The sequence below is a fragment of the Motacilla alba genome, chromosome 2 (genome assembly GCF_015832195.1).
Source record: "Motacilla alba alba isolate MOTALB_02 chromosome 2, Motacilla_alba_V1.0_pri, whole genome shotgun sequence".
Classification (NCBI taxonomy): domain Eukaryota; kingdom Metazoa; phylum Chordata; class Aves; order Passeriformes; family Motacillidae; genus Motacilla; species Motacilla alba.
The window spans coordinates 117,957,456-117,979,333 of NC_052017.1; the positions used below are offsets into that span (position 1 = coordinate 117,957,456).

The 21,878-nt window shown below is 36.0% G+C and overlaps 1 protein-coding gene across 1 annotated transcript in view; it reads left to right on the forward strand.

Moving 5' to 3' along the window:
* The window catches only part of PREX2 (phosphatidylinositol-3,4,5-trisphosphate dependent Rac exchange factor 2), a 171,693-nt gene that overhangs the window by 56,746 nt on the left and 93,069 nt on the right, over positions 1 to 21,878 (forward strand). Inside the window, exons 8-17 of the mRNA XM_038129126.1 lie at positions 310 to 443; positions 2,289 to 2,392; positions 9,334 to 9,483; positions 12,099 to 12,243; positions 13,773 to 13,873; positions 17,604 to 17,707; positions 19,006 to 19,055; positions 19,605 to 19,680; positions 20,419 to 20,491; positions 21,665 to 21,807. Coding sequence (XP_037985054.1) covers positions 310 to 443; positions 2,289 to 2,392; positions 9,334 to 9,483; positions 12,099 to 12,243; positions 13,773 to 13,873; positions 17,604 to 17,707; positions 19,006 to 19,055; positions 19,605 to 19,680; positions 20,419 to 20,491; positions 21,665 to 21,807 — 1,080 coding nt within the window. The remainder of the gene's footprint in view (positions 1 to 309; positions 444 to 2,288; positions 2,393 to 9,333; positions 9,484 to 12,098; positions 12,244 to 13,772; positions 13,874 to 17,603; positions 17,708 to 19,005; positions 19,056 to 19,604; positions 19,681 to 20,418; positions 20,492 to 21,664; positions 21,808 to 21,878) is intronic.

Below are 21,878 nucleotides of genomic sequence, written 5' to 3' on the forward strand. Positions count from 1 at the left end.
TTAAGACATTTCTGAGTAAAGTTACTGAGGATAGGAGTTACTGGATAAAGTTGGCCTGATTTTCAGGAGAGGTCTTTTCACAAAAGTAATATAATTTGTAAACTTTTTGTGATTAAACTGTGTCTATTCACAAAGCTAGTGTTAAACATTATTACAGATTATTACATAATTACAATGCAATAAATTACCATGACTTGTTCTTTCCAGAGAATTGTTATACTTGTTAATTTGTATAAGAAACTTTCCCTTAGTTGATGCAAAGTACTTCAGTTCTTCCTGAAAGAGTAATCTCTTTCCACTCAATTTTAGGGGTCCAACATCACAGATACATGTACAGAAATGCTGCGAAGTGGACTACTACTAAAAATTTCAGCAGGAAATATCCAGGAGAGGATATTTTTTCTTTTTGATAATCTTCTGGTCTACTGCAAAAAAAAGCACAGGTAAATGATTGCTTTCAAAAATAATGTGTTTTTCTCACAGTAGAGCTAATCATGGGTATGGTGTTCCATAAGAACCACAGCATAAAAGTTGGCATTTTTAGAAGAAACTTACCAACCAAAGAGAATTATCTAATTCAAGCAACTGGAAAAAAATTATATGGATGCAGGATCCTAGTGGTGAAGTGTGGGGAAAATGAATCTGTTTTGTCAGCCTTCCACAGCAGGTTAAATGTGATGGCCTCACTTTCTTCTAGGAAGTGTAAACAGTCTGAATTTTTAGTTCAAACAAATTAATATTGTAGCTTGTGAGATAAAATGAGTCTCTATTCAAGAGACTTATTCAAACATATTCAAGAGTTTCATGCCTTGTATTTGTAATCGGGGAAAACAACCAGAAAGCTGCTGCTTGCTGCATTCCAATGAGCAATTCCTTAGTTCAGCAACAAACTTCTGTAGATAATGTTGTGAGAAATGAGGGTTCTCCTATGTGCAAATATCCCTCTTGATGCTCAAATTTGTCTCTTTAATCCAGAAGTTGTTTTAGAGTAGCCCCTAAATACTGGGTAGATATTTGATAGACTCCTGGGTACATGATACATCTTCTTTTAAAAATTTCTGATATTTGTTATTTTCCAGAAATTACAAATAAGTTGCTGGTTACATAATATCTTTTCCATTGTCCTCCACTAAGTTGCATATCTTTGTAGCCATATTCTCACTAAAAAGCACTACTGGATGAAAATCACAAACTACATGAAAGGTTGTCTGTGGTTTCTTTAGTTCTGAACAGTCGTGTCCTTGGCTGGTACCATGGTCCAGATATAGGAGTAATGCAATTTCGAATATAATTTCAGAGTTGAAGATGAGAAATTAAATTGGATTTAATCACTTTGGAAAGAAAAAACATGTAATACTGAAACTTTATGCTTTATGCTGGCTTTGCTTTTTTGCTTTCTTTGTATTTTTATTGTATTACTCAATTTCTGAATAATAAATCTATGGGGTAGTAGTGTTACTCATAAGACAGTAATAAAGTAATGATTGAGAGGCAGGTAATTTTCTGAAAATTAGTACCTCTTTGGAGTGGATGAAGGTCAAAATTCAGGAGATCCTTAATTCTTAGGAACTGACCTTTGTTTGATATACAGTATTAATTATCATCGTAGGCAAAAATGGATAGACAATAATCCCTTGTTTATCTGAGGTGTGAAAAGCTGTCTAGAACTGGGGCTCTCCAAAGGCATTGGCTTCACTGTGAACAGTTACAGCAATGCGAAGTGCTTTGGAATTTATTGCAGTGAAACGGCCACAAACTTCAGCAATTCTTAATTACAATTCTTGGTTAACTCCTACGTTAGGAGGGAAAGATGTTGTCTTCATTCTTCCCTGCATAAATCCCACTTATGATGCTAATGTACGTAGGTCAAGATTTCTACCCAAAGATGTTCTCATTTAATTTTTTCATTCACACTACCCCCATGCTGAATTTCTAGACTAACAGGGAGACCACATCAGCTAGGAGGAAAGGCTCTCCTTTTTTTTGTCTTTGATGGCAGACAACGGCATGTAGGTACCAAAGTGTTGGAGCAAAGCCTTTACAGAATGAGACTTTCCCGATGAGCTCTCATTCCGGCAGGAATTTGCAGCTGACTCTTACCAGCCATAGCATCTTTACATTTCCATCAGCAGCATCCCATTCAGCAGTGGGTTCCACTGTCCAATTGCACAGGCATTGGGGTGTTGTGATCCTTACAGTGGTCTCCAAATGCTGCATGTACAGGTAGCAGTGTAGAAACATAGAAAAAGATAGTTGATGACGTGCTCTTCTGCTTTTTCTTTTTTCAGGAGATTGAAGAACAGCAAAGCATCTACAGACGGCCACCGTTACCTTTTCCGGGGCAGAATAAACACAGAAGTGATGGAAGTAGAGAACGTAGATGATGGAACAGGTGAGTGTATTTGAGCTGTCTTTTGAGGTGATGAAATCAAATGCAGCTCCATAATTTCTTTGAGAATGGAGGATGCTCCTTATATTTAGAAAGAAAGAGGAAGATGCTGCTTTAAAAGCACTGTCTATTAATATCAAAATTCTGCTTCTGTGACACATCATTGCTTTCATCCATTATTATCTGGGCAGTCATGGACTACTATTTTATGCTTACATGAACAGAGTAATAAAATAAGGTGACATTTATTGCTCAACTGAAATTACATATTTAACCTCACTTTACAGCATTCCAGCACTCTTAAAGAACTTATCCTTAGGTATGTGGTTTATTTATAACAGCAAGTGGAAAACCTACCTCTATTGGGATGAAACAATATAAATGCTTAAATTGTAACATAAGGAAAGTTTTTTTAAAAATGTCTTTAGGGATATAAGCCATAAGATTTCTTGAAATTTTCAAGACATACATCACTAAGTGAAAACCCAAAGTATTCTTAGACATGTCAATTTTTGTTTTAGAAACTTGAGTTTAACCTTTGAGCTTAAAAAGAATTACTTTTCTGCAATTAAAATATTTTAGGCTTTTTTAATGTAAAGCTAGAAAAAGAAGTGGTATGTGAAACTTGCAGTGGCATTGCAATATGTAAGTCTGGAGGGAATTTCTGTGAGCTATATATTGCTTTTCCTGATATTTTAAAGCAGTGTTAGGTTTGTCGTCTACTATGGATTCCAAGCATTTCTCAATGTAATTTTGTTCTAAAACTGAGCATTAATTACAACTAATTTACTTCTAAGTAAGCTTCATAGGAATTGAATATTTCTTTAAAATTAATTTTTTTTTCTGTTCTTGAGTTCCTTGTGTTCAAAATAGTTCACTCACTTCTTGTTTTACAGAGTAGACAGTAGAACTGACTTGGAGAAAAAAATTGACTATTGTTTCTTATTGCAACAACATAGTTAATTGGGAGACTGTTGTCTCTTTCCTCCATCTCGTATTTTAAAGTCTTTCAACCTTTTTTCATGTGTTGTGTTTTATTTTATTATTTCTTATTTTATAATTTTATTTTTGTCTTTTAAATTTTTTTATCAGTTTGCTTCTGATCTTTTGTCATTCACATTCAATTTTATAAAGAAATTACATTAATAAATGCTCGTAATTCATGACTGAAGTATCTAGAGCTGAAATTTTACCAGTGCCAGAATAATTACTGTAGTGCTGCAGTGTGGGATGTCTGCTACTAATCCCAGGATTGTTTGGCTTTTCTGAGAGCATTATTTTTCAGTCTTTTCATTTGTGTTCAAGAAGACCAGAGCAGAGTGTTTTGTGCAGTACTGGTGCCTATCCCATTATATTTTAGACTGTATTAATGTCTGAGAGTAGAACTGATAATTACTTTCTTTTCTGTACTGAGTTTTATCTTACCATTTGTACAGTTTGTTAAGTATTCAGAATTGACATCTTGTTCCCCAAAGCTCTTGCAATGCTTCCTGACTTGGTGCCATGAACAGTGTTACCACTGAACCATTTAAGCTGTTCATGAAAATGGTGAAAAATACTGAACATAAGATAGAGCACTGTGGTGTCACACTTGATTCATTGTCTTTGCTTACCAGACGTTTTTTCTAAGAACTCCTTGACATCTGTTTTGGGTTATGTCCTTCACCAGGTCCACTGATTTAGTTAGTGGTTTCAAGCTATCTGTGGGTACACTGCAGTGAATTTCTTCAAGCCTCTTTGAGATGAATATATTTCATTCAATATTTTTTACCCTGCTATTCCACTTTTCCAGCCTGTATCACTACCCAGTGTTTAGGTTTGTTTGTATAAAATCTCAGTGGTTTGTTTATGCAAAAGAGAGAGTTGATTATTTCAGTCTTTCCTGTCATGTACTCTTTGACTTCCTTTCATTTATTTTCTTTCATCTTTCTAAATCTGCTTTAGAAATAAAAGGCAGTTTCCCTGTTTGCATCATGTCACTTTCTAAGTCAGCATGTCTTTGCTTCTAAGTGTTAACATTACTGTGCTCAGAGGATTATACCCACCATCTTCTTCCTAATGAATATTCCAAAAATTCTGTAACTGTTCATCTTTAACTGACTCCTCCCCACATATTGTTATGCATTTAGTGTTGGCTTTAGGAAATGTTCTTTGATCCTCTATCTGTCCTACTTTTCTTCATTTACTTGTTCTAGCTATTCAGTGCTTGGCCTTTTTCACACTGTTCATTTTCCTTCCTGCCTGTTTGTTTTCTCCTCAGTGAATCTTCAGTTATAATGTAGCTAAGCGCAAATAGTCTTCCTCTATGCAGATACCAGGTGTCTAATTTCCTTCTGCCCCAGGAAATTTTGCTACTGTCCCCATTTCCTATAGCCTTGTACCCAGTCCTGGAGGGTTCATGCTTCCGTCCCCCTTGCTCTCCTGAGCCGTTTCAGATCTTGTCACTTTTATATACACATTATTTCCAGAAGCCATACTCCTTTCATCACTTCTGTGACACTGTTAATAGCTTCATTAGTCTGATTTCTAACTTAAAATAGTTGGTGGATGCTCAGTCCCTGGAAGCATTTGAAGTCAGGTTGAATGGAGCTCTGAACAACCTGATCTAGCTGAAAATGTCCCTGCTCATTGCAGGTTATTTCCAAGAGCCCTTCCAACCCAAACCATGGTATGATTCTTTTTACCTGCATTTTTTCCTTAGCACCACATTTTCTGCTTTTTCCATTTCAGTTTATTCAAGATCCTCAAATTCTTCCTTTTAATTTCTGCTATTTCATCCCTCCTTTCTGTGGTTCTCTTTGAAATGTGGAAATTTCTGTGTTAATTCCCTGGCCTGTGACATCTTTCTGCCTTTTTCTTGACACCCTGCCTTTTTTTTTTTTAACTCTACCTGCTGTTTTCCTTCCTTGTGAGACTTCTGTGTTCCCTCTCCTCACACAAGGTATTTTTTCTTTCACTAAGATCATGATGTCCTTCTTTAACCTTTGTCTGTCCTGCTTTCTTTACTGTTCTCATTTGTTACACCCAGATGTCTTGTTTCTCATCCCCTGTAGTCATCCATGTTTGAGCTGTAGCCCAGTACTATTCTGCTGTTTTCTTTTTGTCTCATTGCTTTCCCAAGAGGAGTAATGTGGTTGTCCTAGTATCATTCACAGTAGCTTTGCATGTGCTTTTTTTGGTATTGTATTATTTTATTCTCTTTAATCTATTACCTATCAATTTCTGTAATTCCTAATTTAGAGTGGAAGCTCTGGGTGCAGAGTGCTTATATTTTCATATTTGTGCAGGACTCTTTGTCATACACTCCAGATGGATCTCTGTAAAGACATCAAAGACTATTGTCTAGATGATACTTCCACAGTTCTTTACTGCAGATTTTGGGATCCCCTGCTCACTTTATATAAGGAACCATGGAGCTCCAGGGAACAGGGCAACTGAGAGTGTTTGCTTCCAGCATTGATAGATGTAGGAATGTAATCTTCGTTGTTTGTGAGTAGAAGCCTAGAAATAGCAAAACAGATTCCCAGTGTGGTTTATTATCATGCTAATGACATGCCTACAGAAATTAACAAAGCTTTTTCTGAAAAGCAATTTTTCTTTGATGAAATTAGGCCTTGGCTGAGCAGTACAGTTGGTGTCAGCTCTCTTTTTTTGTTTCAGCACCATGAAGCACTCTGTTTTTTTCTTGATTGCACTGATTAAAGTGGAATGCATATTACTTATCAGGGCCAACTATTTATGATCTTAAAATAATGTGGCTACACAATCACTTGCAAGTATTAGAAAGGTGGTTTTATGGTAATCGTATTTTTTTTTCTGCACCAGTTTCGAAAATTTACTTTTGAGAGAAAAATACATTTCTAAAGGAATTCATCAGCCATTAAATGAATGGTACTTAGTTTATGAAGAAAAGCACTTGAGACTTAGGAAATACCAGATTTATGTTTGCTTCTAGTATAGTAGTTCTGTCCTCTCTGGTTTTGAACTGAGTCACGATATAGAAAAAATGCGACATGATAAAAGTAGCTGGAAACTGCATCAAAAAGCACACATGGAGGGTGGCAGTTGATATTGTGCAGAAATTATTTCCTTGGTATTTCTGAGCATTGATACTCCTAAGAACCTCTAAGAAATGTAAAAGTACTTCAGTACAGAAGCTTCTATTTAATTTTTTTAAGGGAAGAAGGAAATATTTTGTATATGTCTGCAACAAATTGCTTCTTATTCATCACTCGAAGATATGAGTCTTGAATTTTTTGACCAATACATTGCAGTTCAAATTACAAGCTTTAATGTTTTACCAAGTCACATTAAAAGATGATGTCATCTTTCATCACCTTTCCTAGGGAAGTTGTAGGTTTAATGATTTATTGATTCTGCTTGTTCAGACTGCATGGAGCAAACAGCAGTCTCGTGCTCTTCTTCCTTCTGTAACCATTATGTCAGGTTTTGAAATTCTTTGTTTAGCCTGGCTGCCAGCTGTGATTGCACTGATGTGAAGGTGTGCAGATGTGCAGAGCAGCTGGGCAGTCAGGACATGCACACCTCCTGGCTGGCCAGCAGCTCTTGGCCAGATTTTGCCCAACAGCCAGGTCAAAGAAGATAGGAGTTCATATGGGATGACTGTCATGCTGAACTGCTTTTGACTATGGACATGGGTATACTGGGGAGAACAAATTGCTCATGGGAGCCTTGGAGAATTGTAGGAATTGCTCCCCTTCATGGGGAGTGTGAAGAGCAAGGGAGAAAGCAGACGTGTTGCAGGTGGAGATAGAGGCTGAAGTCCAAATGGGTATCACAGCAGTGTGTTACTATAGCAAAGGTGGACAACAGCTACATGTTTTCATCCACCTGAGCTCAGTGCCCAGTATACATTAGGCAATCAGAATACCTAGCTTGGTGATTGAGCCTTTCCCAGAATTCTGTGAGTTTGTGGTGGAATGAGGAGAGTGTGGTCAAACAGCCAAGGTGCTCCTGGCCCTGCAGTTACAAATCCTCAGATGCCAGGGAAGCTGCATATTTAAAATTTCATCTCTACATTGAGAGATTCATGTGTCCGGACACGCCATTTTCTGAATTAAGGTACTAAGTGGACACCAAATTTTTGTCTGAAGTGGGGCAATCTGAATCCATTTGTGAGACTGAGCCCTCATTTTTGATTTTTTTGTTGGCCACCATTTTAACTGCTATGGTTCAGTGAACCAGTAATCATTTCCTTACACAACGTGTCTTGTGATGACAGACATACAGTAAAAAAGACCACAGGAAAAGTATGACCCTGTATTTTTATATGTATTCACCTCCAACGTAGTAAATAAACAAAAGAACCTTAACTTTACTTCCTTCAATAGTGCTTCTGCCTCTGATCCCCAAGGGTCTGCAGTCTATCATTGAGAGTTTCTGTCTGAGACTTATTTCTTGTCCTTAACTTTTGGGTCTGATTTTCTAAGACTGCATGAATAGTATGATGGGTAATTTTCAAGAAAGAATGTTTTTAAAGAAACAAAGGATACTATGAGTAGTCTATGCAAATAAAAATATGATAAATAGCTGAGTGGCATGAGCATCATGTTGGTAAAATAACTTCATTTTTTCCCGTCATAGACTCGCTTGCACTTTTTTACGTGCTTTGAGTACTAGAAAGTTTTGTTGGTTTAGAAATTAGCCATCAGTCTCATGATTTTCTAGTAGTTCCTGACATTTCCCAGCCCAGTACACAAAGCTTGGCTGCTTTCCATCTAATTAAAATGCAAAGTTATTGAAAGGATACTAGCATGTCTGCTGAGATTTATGATAAATCTTAGCAAGCATTTCAGCAAGGGTTTCAGTTTCAGAAAATCTCATCTCATCATAAAAAATAGGGCTGAAACAGTATTTACTAAATGAAAAGCTGCGCAGTTATTGCACTAGTTCAGGGTTGGCCTTAGGACTTTTTTGCTGCTTAATGAAAGTTTGTGGTGAGAAAATATTGACCTTTGATTTTTCTTAATGTTTTGTATTGTAGTTGCTAGCTCTAGTTTTTCAGTCTGTATTTTATGAAAAAATCATTATTTCTTATCATAAGGCATTTATGCCTCACAATTTTCCCCCCAGGAAATTCATGTAATCCTAGTGAAGGATAGTTAGTGGATTAGTTTTGGAATTTCTGAATGAGATTTATGGACTAGCATGGTAAAATGAATTGCTATAGAGGTAAATATAGAGTAATAAATAGTAAATAATTTGATTTCTATAGCATAGATATTTTTACATGTTATGTGTCAGGAGTTCTAGTTATCTAGGAACATCAGCAGCCCTTACCTCTCGTAATGTGCCCGTCAAACATGAGGCTGTTAGGAACATATGTCAGGAATTATGCATTTGGTTTTAGATCAGAAACATCTTTGTTATATTCCAGTTTCTTTAAACTAGCAAGGGTAGATATTTGCTTATTCAGGTAACCAGTAAAGATTCACCAAATGTCTGTGCTTCAATTACTTGTGATATTGAAATAGTATTTCCTCCCCTGTATATTTAGTCCTTTTTTACACTTAATAGCAAATCAAGTCAGTCAGCATAGCAACTCAGTAATTTAAGGGGGAAAAGAATAATGCTGCTTGTTTTAGGAATTATTTACTTCAGTTTAACACAAAAGTACTCCAAACTACCATTATCTTTTCTTTTAATAGGACTCTACCTGTTTTAGTGTCAACTTTATACCTTCTTCCATATGCTAGGCAAATCTCTGTTACACTTTACAAAGGACACTATTTACAAAAATTAAAACTACAGTTGATTAAGTTATAACATAGTTCACAGTGGCACAGATAACTTTAAATTAATTTTGATTCTTCTGTATTTTCTGGGCTTTTGTGTGTGGTGATAAGATTTTAGTAATTGTGGCAACTATTGCTATTGCTTTTTTTAAGAGTTGGTGCTCTTTAAGCAATTTTATCTATTCCCAGCTGACTACCACAGCAGTGGCCACACTGTTATTAATGGCTGGAAGATCCACAACACGGCAAAGAATAAATGGTTTGTATGCATGGCAAAAACCCCTGAAGAGAAGCAAGAATGGCTGGAAGCTATTTTGAAAGAGCGAGAGAGAAGAAAAGGTAGGTCAATAAACTTCCTTGTGTTGCTCTGCCAGAAAGCTATACTGTATTTTTATGTTGAGGTATAAAGCAAAACCAGCTGGTAGGCAAACTTGTCGTGTCAGGTTCAGCTGAAGATTTATGAATACCAGTCTGGGAAAAATGAATCAAACTTGTACTGGGAAGGGCATAATGTCTTGAATTATATGTGCTGGTAGTAAATGCTGTTTGAGAAATAGAGAAATGGGGAGATGATTTAATCTGTGATTTTACAGCTTATCCTCAACCAATATAAATAGTTATAAATTCATTGAGACCTGTGTATTATCATGGTTTGTGGTTTCTGAGCGTCTATCCCAAATGCCCTGTGGGATTTGTGTGCACTGATTTCCTTTGTGACTGGCCAGTGGAATCACCAAAATGAGCAGGTTTTTTTGTTGGATCTTAATGCATATGATCCGAACTGAAATGGTACACAACACATTCACAACTTCTTCTTGGATGTATTGCCTCCTACCCAAGAAAGTAATCACCATTTCCAATCACCTTTGGAAAACTACTGTCTTTCTGAGTAATTGAATTAAGGTGGAAGAATACATGGATGAAATATAATCCTGATTTCAAATGTGACCATGAATAACTTCACTGGTGCTGAACCCAGCACCAAGTAGAAGCAGGGAAATATGATGCATCATCATTTTCTGGAGCTAATTTCATTTGAAAGCCCAAATATCCTTATTAGTAATGCTATTTGGAGCTTTGATGTTGAAAGAAAATATGACCTTGTATTTAGATCTGTGATTATTTTCCTGATTTTTGTAGATTTTCCATCGCTTGTTGCAGTAACTGTTGGTTTGTGCCTCTTTTGTAGATGGACACTAACAATATTTTCTTTTCTTTTAAAGCTGAATACTGGATGTTCTAGAATCTGTAGGATCAGAGTTTCAAGCAGGGTGTCTCAGTACTGGCTGATCAGTAGTGTCATCAGGAATTTGTAGCAGAAAAGCTAAAAAGATGCTTTAGAGTCTAAACTGTCAACACTTAAAATATGAAGAATGTTTAAAAAATGAAAAAGCAGTGTGTTAGACGTAGTGCCAAATGCAAAAACCCCAGGTTTGTCTGCTTCTGTATAGGACCTTGTATGGAACTGACTAAAACGTTTTCAGTAAATCTTCTCTGCTAAGTTTCATGTCTCCTTTAGACTCTTGATGCTTTAGGCAAGAAATACAAAGAGAAAGTAGTAATGTTTTATGTTGAATAATTCTTACTATTTCACACTAATCAACTGAGCAGCTGGTAATAGAAATGAGTTGGAGGAAAACTTTGGGAAGCTGGAGGTCTGAGGTAGCCATCCCAAAGCCAATGCATGTCTTAGGATTTTAGCATCCTATGATTTGTGGAAGCTTTCAGGTCCTGATGCTCTCAGTGGGTTTGCCACCAAGGAGAAAATAATGAAACCAGGAGGAGACGAGAAACATGGATTCAGATTGCAACACAGAATTGTCAAAACCCAAATGATTTGGAAGACTGAGAGGTTCCATGGACAGAGAAATGAAACCTCTGCTTTTACTTGGAATCCATGTAGCAGAAGCTGGACAAAAGGAAGCTGAACAAAAAGGAGCTGAACAAATACTCCGAATTAAGTGATTTAGCAGAGTTTTCAGCTTTTGTAATAAAATTATAAACTAGGAACCACTTTGTAGACTGTATTTGCTTGCTAGAGGAAATCAAGATGTATTGGAAACTTCTTGCAGAAATTTTCTGTCAATTTGACAGCTTTCCTGTAAACCTCTGAGGCATTCAGCAAGTTGGAAATTTATTTCAAAGGTAGTCATCTTTAAGATTGATGATGCTGTGATGACCTTACTTGAAATGTCAATACAAATAACAGCATCAACATCCTATAAGCTCCAGAAGTAGTATATTAGTTAGGTTTTCTTTTCCCTGGGGTACTCCAGGTTTTATTTGTTTGTGTGACATCACTGCTATCTGGTTCATGGATGATGAGAGACAGTCCTTGATCTGTTCCCGGTACCACTGTTAGCTTCTCGTGACAGACACATTTCTTCAGGCTGTATTTTCAAAACTACAGAAGTACCAGACCCTTACTCAGATAGAATATCATAGGATGACTTGGGTTGAAGGGGGCCATAAAGATCTTCTAGTTCCAACTCCCCTGCCAAGCCTGAATGCTTTTGTAGAAAGGGGGTGAATTATCTATGTGAAACTAGCATATGTCTACCTGATAACGTGTTACTACTATTAGCTTGAAATTTGAAAAATATTCCTTTCAGTGAAGATCTTTTTATTATCACATCACAAGGCTCCTTATTTTACACTTGTAAAGACATGACTACTCCCTTGCAAATGTTCGTATACTGGTGTCTGTTATTACTACAAAATAAATGGTGAGGTAGATAGAGTAACAAATTAACTTCTCTGTGAGAAAAGTATATTTTGGTTAGGATTTATGAAGATCAGATGTTCATGGTTTAACTTGATCATGTGAAAATAATGAAAACCAGTTCCTCAGCTTTTTTATATATAAAAATATCAGTATTGCTTTTCCATTTCAGGGAAGATACTGAGATATAATGGCAATATCCCTTTATAAAATGTTAATGTATTTTTGGCAGGTTTAAAATTGGGCATGGAACAGGACACTTGGGTGATGATCTCTGAGCAAGGAGAAAGATTGTACAAAATGATGTGCAAACAAGGGAATCTCATCAAAGACAGGAAGAGGAAATTAACCACTTTCCCCAAATGCTTTCTTGGAAGGTATTATATGCATTTGTTAGCATGAATTCTTGCCATCTAAACCCACATTTTGAATCTTCTTTGGGATTTTGTAGAAACAACACTTCATTTGTAATGTCTGTTAGGCCTATTTGCTTCAGAGAATTTAGCCAGAATGTAAAATGGTCAGCCTGAGATTTATGACTGTGTTCTCATTTTGCAAAGTAGTTCTGTTAAAGAGACAAGGCTTCTGAGAGCCTGATGAAAATATGGAACTGTATCAAGTTAATTAGTTTCTCTCAAGAAATAATTCCCAACTTTTAAAATTCATTTTGTCTCTGGAATGACTAGTTTGGAGTGTAAAATGTTATTTATTCCACCTAAGTAATCTTTGTCTCTTAAAATAGCTTCTGTCCTCCTCTTGCTTGAAGGTCAGGAACAGAGTTAGTAAATAAGGTTTGCATGTTTAAATTATCAGGGGGATCTTTATAATGCCTTATTATGCCTATGGCTTGAGAAGACTGAAAAAGAAATAGATGCCCTTAAAATGTGTCTATGAAAAACAAATCGTTTGAGAGACAGAAGGGTTATCTTTTATTTCATTTGGCCATAAGATAAGTATAAAAACTTATGCACGTAAGTTAAGTGTGAAAAGCATTTTTGTAAAATAGAGTGTTTTTCATAAAAAAGTTGTTGAGAAGATGCCACTGGGTGCAAAAGGAGAAATAAAACTTGGGAGATTCTTATGTGCTGTCATAAGTGACACAGTTGAAGAGAAGTGAAATTAAGATTAATGATTCAGTTATGGTAGAATCATGTTTCCTCAGTGAAGTTGTTGGATGCAGGAGAAGAACACACTCATGCTGACGAGCCACTTAAATCTACCATCAAATGGCTTCTTTTCCCTGCTATCTTTGGAGTGAACTCTTTTGAAGAATGCTTCTTCTGGTCCCAGGGTCACCAATTAAAACCCATGAATGTGAAGGGTGCACTACCTTGTTGCACTTTTCCTTTGATTTGTAACATGCATATCTTTTGTGCCATAGATCCAATGTCTCTGAACTGCATCAGCTTTGCTTTGGTAGAATCCAGGCATTTTCTGCACGTGAATATATGCTCTGGATGTCAGTATGTTTGAGACATGTTGGAAGTAACAAGCCTACTGTTCTGTCATTCTGTGGTTATATTCTGCCATCATGGCATACCTGCCCTGGACAGGTGCAGTAGGAATGCTTGGGATTGCCCTGTATTGGTCTGTCTGATCAAATGCAGCTATGCTAACTGAGGATATCCCAGAAAACATGGAAAGTCTTTACTATGTGCCAGGTTAACTTCATGCATGGAAAACTTCTGAGCAGAAAAGACATCTCTTGGGGAACTATTTGTGGTTATGTCAAAATAAAAATAAAGCTGTAAAGAGTGAGTTTTTTTAAAGGTGGTAGAACATTTTGAGGATCATTGGGCTAAAGAATCATTTCCAAGACTAGTAAAAAATACTAGTAATGGAGAGCGACATGCAGTAGATCTGGTGGTATAAGATGTAAAGTTTGTTTTCTGTATCTGTTTTTCAGTGAATTTGTGTCCTGGCTGTTGGAAATTGGAGAGATACACAAGTCTGAAGAAGGTGTTCATCTTGGCCAAGCTTTACTAGAGAATGGCATTATTCACCATGGTAAATAGAGTTAGTTTTAACTTAACTTTTTTTCAAGATAATTGTTGTAACCAGAATGGACCTAATTTTTTTGACTAAAAGATGGTCTCGTTAACACAAGACAGCTTGTAGAATCTGCATTATATCCTTCCAGGGGCCTCATGGGGCCATTGTCCATGTCCATAGCAGATTTACTGGGAAAGGCTCCACTGATTTAATCAGGTTTTCTCTATGCTGTTGGGATCACAACATCGGGGAAAAGGACTGCTGTTCTTTTGTAAGCAAAAAAAAACTCTGGGGAGACACAGAACAGTACATTGCTTGTAAGGATTCTAACCTTTATTGAGGCCAGGCATTTTGGGGAAGGTGTTCAACGAAGAATTTTGTGTGACAGTGAGTCACAGCTGTCTGTTTTGATAAATGTGCCTGCTCATCTGTTAGATGTTACAAATAGAGCTGATGAATCTATAACCCAACAGTTTAATCTTTTGAATTTTAAGGCCTTCTCTTCACTACATTGTATAGTTACTAAAATTGATATTTTGATGCTGAAATCTGCAGTCAACTCTCTGAATTTAGCTTATTGTGGAGAGAAAGGGTTCATTTTTTTTTAGCCAGTAAGGTTTGATTTCTGCAGGTAGTTTGCATTGGCAACATTTGTCTCCTGCTAGAGCATGTCCTTATCTCTGTTGGTATTACAAGGTGTAGTCTAACAGGACCATATAAGCAAACTGGAGAAACTTCTGGTTTTGAAGCCATGTTTTACAGGGTCACTTATCATAGGTACAGTCACTCAAAACAAAGCTGTCAAGTTAGTTACCATGCCATCATAGATCCAGGGTGTAAATTTAGATGGAATATTTGATAGTATACATTTTAATACTTCTGTACTCCAGCCAGAAACTAATTAAATACTTAATTTAAATTATTTGCTATGATTTTAGTGTCCTTGGCTGGAAAGAAAGTGGGAGAAACATAGTGCCACTGAGCTGTGCGTGTTTTAAACCTAAGCAGAGTAGAAAGAAAAATATTAAGGTTTTTAATCAGTAGTCATGTAGTCGTCATTTCTTTAATGTCAGTCTACATTATTTTCTTCCACAATCATTCAAATGTCAGATGCTATTATGTTTACTACACACACTGAACTGTTTTCAATGGAATGATTCTGCTGCCAGAGATTCTTCTCCTGATCTTGTAATTTATATCCTAAATACACCCATAGATTTTCTCAATGCAAAGTTAAATGAATATTGTGTAACTTCATGAGATAAAAGGGTAATTATATTAGAGCATAGAAATGTGAGCCAGACATGCTACTTTGAATAGTGAATCCAGCTGTAGTTCACTGAAAATAGCATTCCTAAAATAAAGTTGAATGAACCATCTGTTTTCACAGAGGGAGCAAGGGAGGAAGAACGTTTGGCTGTTATTTACATTGCAAATATTGTAGAGGCCTTTGTTGAGAGCTTGCATATTCAGTAGGCTGGCCATTATTGTCACTGTGCTGGAGTTCATTCTAGCAATGACAGAATCATGGTGTGATGGACATTGTTATACTTCCTGATGTGTGAACTCTAGTAAGCAGAAAAATTACAGTTTTTTCTTTTTTCCCCCCTCCACTTTTATTTGAGGGGAGAAATATGTTTGTATACTGCTCTTTTAAATGTGCCTTGTGGAATTCTCTGATATCTGAAATGACTGATACCATTCAATGGAGTGAGGTACTTTGTCCACTTGCTGCAGCTGATTAGAGATGGAAACCTTGTCTCAATAGATTAAGGAGCTTTGTAGTTACAAAAATAAACTGAATATCAGATAGTTTTGAAATGAATAGGTATTTGTATGGCTGTGCAGTTTCTTGAACTGATGTAATGATCTGATTTTAAAATCACCTTGGCAAAAAAAATTAAAAGACCAGTTTAAACCTTGATCAGTTCCCTTTGTTGTAGCATATAGCATATGCTGTATAAATGCCTATCCCAGCACAAATGTGGGTACAGTGTTGGAAATGACACACAAAGCAACTTGGCCTTTCCTATTTTAGTGGTAATGCAGCATTTTGCGAGCTTAAGTGTTTGAAACCCAGCATGTCCCAGCTCTGTGGAGCTACTCCCTTAGTTTCTGGCGCACAGGGGTAAGTTGGGACTGCAGAGACAGAGTGGTACTTGTGTTCCTCAGTGGGCATAGCCTCCTCTGTCTGTCATGGGCATGCAAGAAAGGAGATGTGCTTTGTCATCTTTGTTGCCTCCCAGCACATCCCTGTAAGAGTGAGGAATAATTGGGCTTTAGGCAAAATGGTCTTGATGGTGATTTTTTATTTTCAGAACTTGCTCGTTATAAAGAACTCTTTTTATTTGTTAATGTATTGGAATACATTATTTTTCTTCAATGGTAGGAATATTTTTTAATTATAGAGATAGAAGACATCTTTTTTCTTAGTTAAATGGTCACAATCCATTAAAATTCACATAGATACTTACATTAGGCATTATATGTGAAAATCTTGTAGTCTGTATCTCATGTATTTAGAGGCAATGACACGTAAAAGAGCTTCGGAATTATTTTGATAGCCATCAGTTCAAGGCAATTGGAATAGTGTCCTGGGATTTACTATTAGTAGATATATCAAATGCAGGTAGAGATGTTATTTTGCTCTTGCACATGACACTTAATATATGAAGTTCAGTTTTTATGTCTGTGTATCAGATGATGTGTGGAAATACTGAAGAGCTTGAAGGGGCATGAAAAGGGCCATAGATGGAAGGCACCTCACTATACAAAGTTTATGATGCCTAACAAAATTTTTGGAAGAGAATTATATATGATGGTTTAATCACTTGCTATAGGAAGGCATGCACAGAATTACCTAACTCTCTCAGGTGTGTTACTCTGATAAATGAAGACATTACAGTACCCTCCTTTATCAGTTGATGACATGTAAATTGACTTTCAAAATTAAAGCATACAAATGTAATTAATAAAGTAGTTATCTTAGGATGGTGATTATGCCTAAGCCTGTCCTCAGCCATCAAATGGATCAGCTGTTTTTCAGAAAGATTTGTAGCAGTGCAGTTTCCAGGAGAACCTTTGTATCCTATGGTATGACTTGTTTTCACAAGACACTTGAAGTTGTGAGTTTTGTTGCTGGAATCTTGTGAAACTCAAGAAGTCCACCTGTTAAGATCCTTTTTCCCAAGTCCTTGGGGAAATAAATTATCAACGTCTTCATAGTAATTGCCAGTCTCTTGCACTTATGACGTTTAGGGGACTGTATATAGACAGAGACGTTCTCTCTCCTTTGTTCCCACTGCAAGACTGGTCAAATGTGTTGTCAAGTGTTTGCATATTTACTGAATCGTCTGAGATTGGCCTCATCAAGAATGAGAACAGAAAATTATGTGGAAGAATAATATGAATAGTTGCAATATAAGTCTTATTTGGCTATTTGCTTGATAAGCTCTGCAAAAGCATTGAAGACTAAAAGGATTTGAGTAACTATTTTTTCATGCTGTCCCCTGCCTGTCTTCCTTTTTCTTCACCCTTCTGTACTACTTAAATGTTGTAAGAAATATTGTCACCAGTGTCTTAAAGGAGCTTAGGGCAGATGATCTAACTGGGCTTCCTGGCCTCCCTGTTTGAAATCTACCTATTGCTGTGTTTAGGGCTCTTATTTGAAGAAATGACGCTGACCTTATTCTCTCTCCTTGGTTTCATCAGAAAGCCATCTAACAATGCCTTTTTTTAAATCTAGTTACAGATAAGCACCAATTCAAACCTGAACACATGCTGTACAGATTCCGATATGATGATGGAACATATTATCCCAGAAATGAGATGCAGGATGTGATCTCCAAGGTACAGAAAAAAATAGTTGCTATTATTAGGACGAACACATCAGAAACTGAGATTCTGCTTGAAAAGTAATGTAAGATTTTCTGGGATAAACAACATCTATATTTATGTGAATCAAATTCAGTTTTCTATTTGTAAGCTTTTGGTTTATTTTTACACATTGTAAATACAAAATTGCTGTTTAATATTATGTAGTTAAAAGTGCTATTCACTGGTTTCATATGCAGGATGCGTTGCTTGTGTTTCTGGGTAATCCTGAAGCTGATGTTCAGTCTAGTGTATTTTTCAGTCTCTTCTCATAGATATGAAGATATATGTAGTAAACTGCTTTCAAATGTCTCTAAAATCTGAATGTCCTTTGTTAGTGTCCTAACTAGGCAGTAAATCTATAGTAATATAGATGTTTAGACATAATAGGCTATACTACCCATCTGTGTTACTGACAACAATGAAAAGATTGATCAAAGTTTCCTTTAAACTCATTAATATTCAAATTTGTCATGATTTGGAGTCAGTAGAAAATGTCTGCATTTGGGTATTACACTGCAGTATAATTTAATTTTTGCTGCAGTATAATTTAATTTTTGTTCCATTTGTTAATATAAAGTGCATCTAGAAGAATCTACAATACTGAGCTCCCAGGCAGGGCAAAGTAGGAATCTAATTTGACACAACTTTTAGTCATTATACTTGCATATTGTAAACATAATTGCTTTTTGATAGTTTCCTAAGTAATACTAATGTGTTTTTCTTTTTTAAAATACAGTTTTCTGATGGTAGTTTCTTAAACTACTGCAGATGTATAATTTATTTGCTTTTAATAGAAAACATTTCTAATCTTTGAATCTTCTTGCATTTTAAAAATTGATTAGTTATAATTCTAATTTTTAAGCAAAGTATTGATGCATATAATGAAATGCAGTGGTTTTTACTTTTAATTACTCAGTTGTGTGTAGAATAGCAATAATGCATGGAAACGATTTATTTTTTGTGTGCTTTTATTTCTAAGTATTTCAAACCTTCAGAACTTTTTAATGTTACCTCAAAGCTAATCTGTTTTACACATGTCTCAGTAATCTTGGGTTAGATAGGAGATGTTTTCGTTCTCATAATTTATTCGTCAATATTGTTATCGGGAAATATTGTTTTGGCACATGAAAATACATAGAAATTTGAACAGATCTTTTTACTATGTAAAGGAAATCCACTGACAGCATTCAGGCTTCCTTACTATGTCTCTGCCTCTTGTCTGTCTGTGATGTGAATGTGTGGTTAACTCACCACCTCTTTCTCTCTAACAGGGTGTACGACTGTACTGTCGCCTTCACAGTCTCTTTACCCCAGTAATTAGGTGAGTGCAATTGGGAAATCCTGAGGGAGTCATTTGGAAGAAATGCATGATCTGAAGATACTGTGCTTGAATGTAGGAACCTAACCCATCCTTTTAAGATTGGTCTTTTGAGAGTAATCAGCTAAGATTGAAATGCTGTCAAGACAAAAAGCATAACTGAACCACTAAATGGCTGCCAACTCCGCTCAATACAACTTTTTAAATGGACTTCTAGAGCCTCCTAGGTCCTGATGGATATGCTTATATGATTACTGTATGTATGAGTGCACTCCTTTACCTCACCATTACCTCATTTGAATAGTCCCACAACAACACACCTGCCTTCATACTCCAGTGACAGTATCACCCAAATAAGTTGTGATCACCCTCCTCCTTTCTGTCTACAAGAAAGACTTCATTTGCTATTTTTTCCTCCAGAGAAAACTTCTCAACCATTATTAAGTGCTCAATTCATGCTTGCACTAACTTGCTTATAAACGACAAGTATTTTTCTCTTTCTTTTGAGCTTTTGTTTGATTTTGAAAAATTGTTTTGTGTTATTTTGAACAGGGATAAAGACTATCATTTGAGAACCTACAAATCTGTGGTTATGGCTAACAAATTCATAGATTGGTTGATTGCCCAGGCAAGTAGACACCTTTGGATTTGTGTATGTTTTCATTTAAATTCTGATTTGAAAGCTAGTGATATATCAAGAACAACATACAAACACTTTGTGTAGTGTAATCCTCTTAAACTAGTAAAGTAACAGAGATCAACTGTCATCAGCTATGCTTTTCATCCCTCTTGTGCTTATCTTCCTTATCTGAAATTGAATTGAAATGTTTTGACGACACTTAGCTTTGTGATTCAGCATATGGCTTAAAATGAAATGAAATTAGAAACTCTAAATTACTAAATAGGTGAACAAAAGTCAGTACCAATTTGCTGCCATCAATTCTGTTTCATTTTAAATGAAGGATGAAAAACAACATGGTATCCTGTTCACTCTGTCAACATGCACTAGTTTTCCATAAAATAGAAGATTAAAACTTTGGTGCCTATAGGTTCTATTATGTTCAATTTTTATGGACAATGCAGCCTTACTGGAGTATCTTCCTATTTATTTGTAATTATAGAGTATTATAGCATATAAAGGTCCCTTCCAACCCAAAGTGCTCTCTGATTCTATGATAAACATGTATATACTGGTTTATATATATACATATATATATATATATATGCTAGAAATGTATACACAAAGGTGATGGTGGCAAATGTAATCTACAGTAATTGCCATCCCTGTGGGATGATGCCATTCTGCACAGTTTCCATTTTGCAAATATTTTAAAATACATTTTAAAAATGTACTGTGTTTTAACAGGGGGATTGCCGGACAAGGGAGGAAGCTATGATATTTGGTGTAGCTCTTTGTGATAATGGGTTTATGCACCATGGTAAGTAAATACGTTCTGTACAAGCTATGCTTACTTTCTGTTTAATGTTATCTGCACAGTTGGAAGGAAATGCAGGTGCTGATAAAGATATTACAGAACAGATGGAAAGTTCTTCTATTGTATCCCTGAAGAGATTGATGCTACAGTCTTCAAGGAAAAAAATAGCTATTGTATACTCTGAAAATTATATCAAATTTTATAGCATGTGCTGAGGAATTAATCCATTAAAGGATTTAGTGGGGGCAGTTTTATTAGTCACTTTGCAAGAAATGTCCTAAGAAAGTAATGCATGTCGGCACTGATGAGACAATAAAAAATAACGTAGGAAAGAAATGTGAGATATTGGGGGGAATTAATAAGATATGAAGGAGCATGACTTCAAAAAAGTGGTGACAATGGGAGAAAGTGCATTGGAGAAAAATGAGAAAACCATAAGGATAGCAACAAAGAAAGCAAAATCATAAGGAAAGAACAAAGAAAGGAGAGGAGACCAGAGATATGTGCAGCACTAAAAATTAAGGTGAACAAGGACCCATTTAATACCATCAGAGGGAGGATTTCAGTGAAAGGATGGAAGTAGTAGGTAATTTACTGAAATGATAAGAGGAAGAAATATTTTTTATCAGTTTGTTTAGACAAGGGGTTGAGAACATGCTCTCTGGTATTGTTCATTCTTTTTCCTTTGACTTTTGAACACACAAATTGCATCCATTGGCTGTTCTGCTTGCTTCCACATCCCCAGCAAACCTGTTTCTAATTCTAAACCCAGCATGCTTCACCACCTGGAGAATGCCAGAACTTGGTGGTGAGCATCTTCAGCAGCTGTCCAGCAGAACTTTACAAAAACATGTTTTAAAATCCCTTTTAGGAAGAAACCTTGTGCTTAGTATTTTCACTAAAACTATTTCAGCCTAATACATATTTCTCAGCTTGGTGGAATCCAGATGTTGTAGTTGAAAAAATGAGCTTAGTGATACCTATCTTTCTGTAATGAATCCAAATAACAATGGTTGTCTATGTTAAAAGATTTCCCTAGATTCACACACACAAACAGTATTTTGCTAGCATTCAATATGTGTATGCATGTTCAGTATTTAATGGTTCATGAAAGACATGATATTCAAAAGTTCAAAAGAAAATAAAGATTAATATGTCTGGGTTTCTGTCATACAGTGTTAGAGAAAAGTGAATTTAAAGATGAACCACTGCTGTTCCGTTTTTATGCGGATGAAGAAATGGAAGGATCAAATATGAAGCACAGACTCATGAAACATGATCTAAAAGTAGTGGAAAATGTCATAGCCAAGTCATTACTGGTGAGTGAAACACCATCAGTGTGTGCTTTGATGAATAAAAAATTTTGTCATAATGACAATATATTAGAACA